The sequence below is a fragment of the Panicum virgatum genome, chromosome 3K (genome assembly GCF_016808335.1).
Source record: "Panicum virgatum strain AP13 chromosome 3K, P.virgatum_v5, whole genome shotgun sequence".
NCBI lineage: Eukaryota > Viridiplantae > Streptophyta > Magnoliopsida > Poales > Poaceae > Panicum > Panicum virgatum.
In genome coordinates, this window is record NC_053138.1 from 63850498 (window position 1) to 63859179 (window position 8682).

Below are 8682 nucleotides of genomic sequence, written 5' to 3' on the forward strand. Positions count from 1 at the left end.
TGCTGCTGTGAGATAACTAGTCCATAGCTATTCTCTCATACCTTAGGTTGAGGGTTTGCGGTGATTTTGGGATATAGGCCGACGGGTCGATTTCGGAAGAAATTTTGATCGGCTCCCATTCACCCCCCTCTGGTCGCCGGTTTCAGTCCCTCACATATCGTTGGCAACTTGCAGCGGAGGAGGCTTCAGGCTGTGTTTTCAAACGGAAAGGCACTTGTGCCCTCAAAAACAAAACAGAACGCACTTGTACGTGGAGCGAACTGAAACGGAGGTGTAGTGGTATGGCAGTGGATGATGAATAGGTTGGCTAAAGTGATAGAAATTCACAGAAACGTTTTCAAATTTTCGAACACATTGCTCGATAATAAAGAGTAAAACAAAGAATAACATTAGCAGCAAGTAAACATCATATTACCAATTCCTGGAACCTAAGTAACCATTACTTTACAATATGCTGCTCAAATCACAAGATTTTACACGTATAGTATATTGTGTTTCATCTTTACAAGATCCTTTTTTACCCTATCACCCCCACCACCTACACTATATTACATTTCCTGCTATACCTCCAATCTGTATCGAATTGAAACTACAGGCTACAACCCAATGCTCCTTTTAGGCATATGTTATTCACCCAGCCAAGCCAGGTGTTAAAAATCTTCTGAACTATGAGCATTCAGGCCACAAAATCATGCAGAAGAGGTGATTGCTCGAACCTTTGCCGTTGATCCATCTGGTTCATTGATTCATAGTCTGAAGACACAATGCTCACACCGAGAGGAGCGGTAGCATTGTAGATGTCATCATCCCCGACACCAGCAAAGCTCTGCTGAGCATTAGGAACCGAAAGGCTGCTGCCGGAGTGCTGCAAGCCAAGTGTCAGTGATACGTTGCCGTTTCCATATCTCCCAAGCTCTGCAAAGTGGTAGGCCATGAACCGGGCATTCTCATCTTGATGATGTGCAACAGCATTGTGGAGGAGGAGGCCACCATCTGCTTCGTTTGGTCTTTGGTCCTTCAGCATCAGGTTCATGAAGCTGTCGTCAGGGTTGGCCTCGTTCTGGAATCCAACAGCTGCTCCACCAACGTTCATAGTCCCTATGCTGGCTCTCGACTCGCTCAGCTGGCTGCTCTCACAAACCCGAGGTGTAGAACTTTTCAGATCCTCCTTGTTTTCAGAAGATGCCATTTTGCGCTTGCTTCTTGGCGCATTGTCGGAGGAAGAGTTGGAGTCTTGCTCAATATCTCCAATCTCTTCCTTGTACATGTCCTCAATCATTGGTTTCCAAAGGCGGACACGGGCATTTATGAACCAATTTGAAATCTGGAGAGGCATGAAAGTATAGTCAAAAGATAGAACTCTTGAATAAACATAAATAATGTTAGAGGCAAGAATAACAATTGTGCTGAACAGCCTCTGGCATTTGTGTACAGGTTTGAGGCGCAGCGATCAGCATAACAATATCAGCTGCTGGAACTTAAGATATGGATCAGGAAAAATGAATAAGAAACATTACCTGACTCCTTGTCAAGCCTGTTTGTCTAGCTAGCATCAGCTTTTCAGAATCTTTAGGGTACCTGCAAAACAATGTCATGGCAAATGAGGAACAAGAAAAGAGAACAAAAGGAATATTGGATAAAGCACCACAGGAGAAGCAGCTTACGGGTGAAGGAAATGCTCAAAGAGCCAAGCACGAAGAATGGTAACAGAGTTTTCAGGAAGCCCTCTCTGTGGCCTCCAGGCATTTTGTGGAATCATGCCATACTGTTGGAAAGCTCGTTGTTGCCTTAGCTGTTGATCAATGTACCGGAGACGAGTTAATTTGCCCTCCTTGCCAGATGAATTTTCCTCCTCTCCAAGCTTCTTTCTGATGACATTGATCTGATCATTGATAGCATCCTTCAGGCACCGGAAGTGTCGTGAGATTGTCTGGAGGGCAACTGCAGTGTAAGGCTTGGCAGCTCCAGGCCCAGCTACCACATCAAAAGAGGAAACCACACTTTGCATTTGGTGGTAGTAGTGCTTGTATTTCCTATCCACCTGAAATATATACACTCAGCATTAAAAAAGCAGTGTCCAAAACCTTACGATTTTCTAATCTCACTAAGCTATTAAACACTATGTTATAACTCAACCTAATAGTTTGGATACAGATCTTTGATACAATAATTGTATAGAAAAAAAAAGAATTGATGTTGGTTATTGGATTTTTATTTCAGACAGTGTCACCCACCTCATCCAACATAGCCATCAGCTTTGCCATCTTGTTCTGAAGTTCTTGCTTCTCAGCAGTAGAAAGCTCAGGCGCTGCATTGGCAGCAGACTCCTGTGGATTAGAGGACACGCCCTCACTTTTCAGCCCTCCCTCGGTCTCCTTGCCATCTGTCTTTCCAGCTTCGACTTGTTCTTTCTGAGCTTTCTGCTTAATATTCTTCCACACGTTCACAACCTCATCGAGCAGTTCTTGTGCTGCCTTCAGATACCTGGAGTTCCGGATTGCACGTGAGGCCTCAGACTGCATACTCTTCATTCGGATGTCATCAACTCGAAGACTGTCATGGTAAGAGTGTGGTGACAATATATCTGGTTTGACAGACCAGTATGGTAAGGAAGGTGCCAGGATTTGTGTGTTGAGGCTCAGAGATAAACCTTGGCCTTGCACTGAGGGAATGTTCGATGAACTGTGGTTGTTCAGAACACCAAAATCAAGCTGTGCACTATTGTGGGCATCATCATGGATGAGATCAGCAGTGCTACTTTGTGATCCATCCATCATATGCATCAACATCTCGTTTTTCATATCTTTGACTGGACCGAAAGAGCGCTGCCCCTGGTGGGAACCAAGCATGTCAGACTCCCTTGCTGATGAGTCTTGGGACATGACTGAAGGATGGCCAGGGTCAGGCATCTCCATGCAATTCTGCTGAGACTGCAGAATACCACTAAATTCCGTGTATGGTCCGGAAGTAGAATTGTTCAGATAAAGCAAGTTCCCTAGAGCTGATGGCATAGGATAGGATGCATTGCCGAGGTCTCTTGAGTACATGTTCTGCGAGTCCCTTTCACTACCCGGGCTCGAGTAATAAGTAGCCATCATACAGTTTTGGCTACTAACCGATCAAGATCACTCCAAGAGATAGGTGTACGCAGAAGCACCTCGGGTATTGATAGATGAATCACGTTTTAGCAGAAGACCCAAACCTTTCACTTACGGCTCGCCTGCAATTTGAGTGACGAGATGCGGGTCAGATAAGAAGCTTCAATAATATTCAAGATTGATATAGGTTTATTCTTTACTGCAGTACCAAACAACACAAAAAGTTCATGAAGTAGAACAGCAAGTGTTAGCAGTGCAGCTCAATGAAATGGAAATGACTTCAACAGAAACTTTGCACACTAAACGTTTAATAAAACAAGGTATTCTCCTGGGAAAGCAGAAAAACTTGAGGCAAGTGATAAGTTAGATATCAAATTGAAGCTCAAGCAGATTTGTGAGAGAAGTGGGATTATATGAACTGAAAATGCAACATGCCAATTGGCAGGCTGGAGGCACAGGTGGTCCTCTTCACTTTTAGATTGGATCAAGAAAGTATTCGGCTTTGTGCGCAGCCTCCGTTATCATGATAAACAAGAATATATGCTTACGAATTCCATTTTTTATACCAAGATGAACAATTGTGCATCTCAAGAAAACAAAATCAAATAATTGGACCAATATTTTTCAAAATACGGCTCGATATAACCTTGTCTCTACGGAAACCATAATTAAGAAAAATAGAATTGCGTAAATAATTTGTCAGAGTTTGGACAACTGACTCTTGAGAGAGAGTATTGGCCAATTTTCAGTAGTACCTTGTTCAACCAAACTGAGAGTCCTCAAAGATGCTTCGCAGGCATGTACCACCAATACGAACTGAGTTTGATCAATCTGGAATAAGAGATAAAAACTGCTTAGCCTCCTATCCCCAAACTCCCAATTAGGGTGGGGAAATCATGGCAGAGACTAATATTTACGGCATAAAAGAGGTGAAACCAAGAGAAAACTCCAAGACAAAAGCTTTGATGTTACAGGCTGGGTAGTACAGAATAAATGAAGCAGTTAATTCCGATGAAAATACGTAAGATTTTGTTGGCAGGAAAGCCACTTGTGGTGCAGTAATCTGAGCACAAGAAGTACAAAAAATCCAATTCCAATGATAAACAAGAGAAAAACTTGTAGAATTCAGTCACAAATCCAATTCTACTGATAAACAAGATCAAATTAATAGCCAAGATACTCAACAAATGAGTTGGTTGCCAGTTCGAAAAGAGGCTGAACACAGAATTCGGAGAAACCAATCTTTGAGTTGTGAACCAAATAAAAGAGGCGAGGTTCGCAAGCATCAGTTAGTAGAGCAAGAAAAGAGAAGAACTTTGGTGAGCACATGTCACCTCAAGGTAAAAAAGGAACATCTTTTGTCTTGGAGAGGTCTCTCTTCTACAAGAAAACCCAACAGCGGCTTATCATCCGTATCGGACCGAAATCGGCGAACAACGAGAGGAGCTCGATTTTGTTTTCCAAATTCAGAGAGAATAAACGGCAACACACCCTACCAACTCTACTAACCCAAGAAAGCAAGAGCAGCCGGGGAACCGAAGAACAGCAATAGCACCAGAATTCAGAAGTTTTCATCGGCCAACCGAAGCGAGCAAAGAAGAGCTACACAAGCATGCAGGGTCCAATTCTTTGCTGCTGCAGCGGCAAGGAGAAGCTGCCGATGGTACAATAAGGGAGAGGCAATAAGAAAATGGGAGGGAAGATGACCTGAGAGCGTGTTGTGCTCCTCTCATGGGGAGCAGAGCAGGAGCAGGCAACAAGGCAGTCAGGGATTGCCTCCACAGCAAAGCTGATCTTCTTGAGGTTGAATGGGGAGGGGAGGAGAAGGAGAAGAGAAGGGGAGAGATGAGAAAGATAATCAATCCTCCCAATATGGTGACAAAATCAGATCCCAGGATTAAAATAACAATTCCAGAAAGAAAAAGGAGCTCCCCTTCTCTCTCTAGTCTCTAGTCTCTAGTCTCCCTCCCTCCCTCCCTCTGCTGCTATAGCTCTAAGCTCGTCTGAGGCAGCAAATAAAAAAGGGAGAAGAAGCTGAGCTCGCACCACCCACTAACAGCACCACCAAATATGGAATAATGTGTGCCTCAAAAAGAAATTGTTTTTCCTGCTTTTATTCATTAATTGGTTGTTGTTGGGGTGAGCAGGATTATACTGGCATTAACTAACCTCTTCCCCTTCCTACTGTTTGCAGCTTGGAGTTATTTGCAGGTGTAACCACCTCAGGAGTAGGAGGAGCCTTCGGCGGCTGCTTGCCGTCGCCGAGTTGTTTCTTTACGACAAAGCCTAGGCGTCGCTCGCTCCGGCAGCATCTCTCTCTTCTCTTGTGCTGTCTGTCAACTAGTAGTAGATTAAAACTGGATTTGGAATTGTGTAAAAATCCAAGCTTTATTCAGAGGAGATGAAAACCTGTTGGTTGATGGCATTGCTAGTGCATCTGGCTTTTGGGGGTTGGGTTTGATGCCAGCTAGCTGATGGGCGAGATACGCAGAATCGTGAGACCATTCGAGGACAAAGGCATGGAGGCAAGGTGATTTATCGTGGGCACTCTCTCGTACACACTAACACCCTCTTGCTTGCAGTTGGAGGGAGAAAATGAGAGGAAAAAAAGGACTCAGGAAGAGCACACGAAGTGGAGCTGCTTAAGACTCTGAGCTGCAGCTGCTCTCCTCTTTATAGACACACCGGTCAAAATGAGCATTTACAAGGTAAGGCGTTATAGTGTTATGCAGTCTCTACCACTACTAGCTACTGCTGCTACTACTAGTCACTACTGCTACCATGTTGCCAACTGCAACTGCTACTATACACAATAGTATTTGCCGCCCAACATTGAAGAGACAGCCTTGACTGAGCAGGAGCAAGAGCCCCTACCAGTGTAGAACCTAGACAAGCTAGAGCATGGGTAATTATCTAACAATTCTTCCCCTAATTGCACTGCTCTTGCTTGATCTCCTCAACTCTTATCTTGGTCCTCAACTCTGTGAGTCGAACGCGCCCAAATGGCTTGGTGAGGATGTCCCCGAGCTGTCGAGCTGTCTCGACATACTCCAGCTTGATCTGTCCACCATCGATGCAATCACGGATGAAGTGATACTTGGTGTCGATGTGCTTGCTCCGGTCGTGGTGGACGGGGTTCTTCGCTAAGGCGATGGCGGACTGGTTGTCCACCATCAGGACGGGTGCCCGAGCTTCTTCTCCGGTGAGCTCTGCTAGCAGCCGCCCCAGCCAAACTCCCTGGCAACATGCCGTCGCCGCCGCAATGTACTCTGCCTCGCAAGTGCTCAGCGCGACGACCTTCTGTTTCATCGATTGCCAGGAGATCGGGCACGCTCCAAGGAAGAAGAGCACACCAGTCGTGCTCCATCGTCCATCAACATCGCCCGCCTTGTCGCTGTCGCTGAACCCAATCTGCTCCAGCTCTCCTCTGCTCCTCCTTGGGTAGACGAGCCCGTAGTCGCGCGTCCCTGCCACATAGCGGAGCAGATGCTTGACCGCGGCGAGGTGATCCTCCCGCGGCTCCGCCATGAACCGGCTCACGTACCCCACGGCGAACCCAATGTCCGGCCGCGTGTGCGTGAGGTAACGTAGTGCGCCGACGATGCTCCGGTAGCTCGTGGCGTCCACCAAGGGAGCAGTGCTGTCCTTTGACAGCTTCACCTTCTCCTCCATGGGCGTCTGGCACGCCCTGCACTCACCCAATCCGCTCCGCTCCAGCAGCTTCCTCGCGTAGGCGCTCTGGCGGAGCTTGATGGCATTTCCGGTCTGCTCCACCTCAATGCCGAGGTAGTAGGTGAGCAGATCGAGGTTTGACATGCGGAACATCGACTTCATCTTCTCCTTGAACGCGTCGATGTCCCGCTGCTCAGCTCCGGTGATGATGATGTCGTCGACGTACACGCCGACGATCACCAGACCTCCCTTCGACCGCCGTGTGTAGAGGGCGTGCTCGATGGCGCACTTGGTGAAGCCGAGCGACGCGAGGCTGGCATCGAGCTTGATGTTCCACGCGCGCGGTGCCTGACGCAGCCTATATAGGGCCTTGCGCAGGCGGAGCACCCTGTGCTCCTCGCCGGTGATGACAAATCCTGGCGGCTGCTGCACATACACCTCCTCGGCGAGCTCTCCGTTGAGGAATGCCGATTTCACGTCTAGGTGATGGACCTTCCAGCACCTCACCGCCGCCAGCGCCAACAGCAAGCGCACGGACTCCATGCGCGCCACCGGCGCAAAGACTTCCTCGAAGTCGATGCCCTCGCGCTGCACGAATCCCTTGGCGACGAGCCGCGCCTTGTGCCACACCACCTCGCCGCGCTCGTTCCGCTTCACCTTGAATACCCACTTGAGCCCAATTGGCCGGCAACCGGCCGGCGGATCCACCAGCTCCCACGTGCGGTTCTCCTCCACCGCCGCCATCTCCTCCAGCATCGCCACCCTCCAGCGTGCCTCCTGTTCTACTGCGGCGAAGTTTGGTGGCTCCTCTGCGCTGCCCAGATGCAGCTCGAGGTCGTCCAGCACATGGGCCGCCTGCCCGGGCGGACTCCCCATTCCAACGATGTCATCCACCAAACGGAATCGGAGTGGTTTGCCGGAGTAATTGGCATCGATGTTCGGGGAGGCGCTCGGCGGAGGCGTGACGAAGCGAATCGACGAAACGATGCTCGTTGTGGCGGAGATCGGAGTCCCCTGCCCCGCTCTCGAGGGTGTCCGTTGTGCCTCGCTCGAGGGTGCCTCCTGCGCCTCGCTCGAGGGTGCCCCCTGTGTCGCACTCGAGGGTGCCTCATGTGCCGCTCTCGAGGGTGTCCCCTGCGACTCGCTCGAGGGTGCCCCCTGTGCCGCTCTCGAGGGTGTCTCCTGCGACTCGCTCGAGGGTGTTGCTTCCCCTTCGTCGTGAGCCAGCTCCCCCGCCCCAGAGTACACCATGTACTCGACGGTGAAAGAGCTGCTCAGGCCGCCTGGCGTCGCTTCCCCATCGCCGGACTCCCAGCCCCAGCACGCCGCATCGTCGAAGACGACGTCGCGGGTCACGACCACCTTACTGCTGGCCGGGTCGTAGAGCCGATAAGCCTTGCTCTCGCGCTCGTACCCTAAGAACACCATGGGAGTGCTCCTGTCTTCCAGTTTGGCGAGGTTGGGCTTCGTCATCTTCACGTGCCCGACGCAGCCGAATGTCCTGAGGAAGGACACGTCCGCCTTCCTCCCGTGCCAAGCCTTGAATGGCGTCGTGCCCTTCAGGCTCTTGGTGGGCGCGCGGTTCAGGATGAACACCGTCATGCTCACCGTCTCGCCCCAGAATGCCGCCGGCATCCTCTTGGCCTTGAGCATGCTCCTCGCCATGCCGACCACCGTCTGGTTCCTCCTCTCGACGACGCCGTTCTGCTGAGGCGAGTATGGCGCCGTGAGGTGGCGTTCCAAGCCCTGTCCCGCGCAGTAGAGGCTGAATTCGATCGAGGTGAACTCGCCACCGCGATCCGTCCGCAGTACGTGTAGCTTCTTCCCCGTCTCTGTCTCCACCTGTGTCTGGAACTCCTTGATCGCCGCCGGCGCCTCGTCCTTACTCGACAGCAGGTGCAGCCACATGTAG

The 8682-nt window shown here is 49.8% G+C and overlaps 1 protein-coding gene across 2 annotated transcripts; it reads right to left on the minus strand.

The window, feature by feature from the left end:
* Positions 1-389: 389 nt before the first annotated feature.
* LOC120700252 (BEL1-like homeodomain protein 7) lies at positions 390-5419 on the minus strand. Of its 2 annotated transcripts, none has more exons than XM_039984477.1 (6): positions 5268-5419; positions 3854-3929; positions 2235-3220; positions 1665-2041; positions 1518-1578; positions 390-1324 (listed from the first exon to the last, which is right to left on the minus strand). In XM_039984477.1, the coding sequence occupies exons 3-6, from the start codon at positions 3096-3098 to the stop codon at positions 677-679; spliced, it is 1950 nt and encodes a 649-aa protein (XP_039840411.1). In that variant the 5' UTR covers positions 3099-3220; positions 3854-3929; positions 5268-5419; the 3' UTR covers positions 390-676. The 2 variants fall into 2 exon arrangements, with proteins under 2 accessions (XP_039840411.1, XP_039840410.1); XM_039984476.1 differs by having other exon boundaries at positions 4806-5274.
* Positions 5420-8682: the final 3263 nt, after the last annotated feature.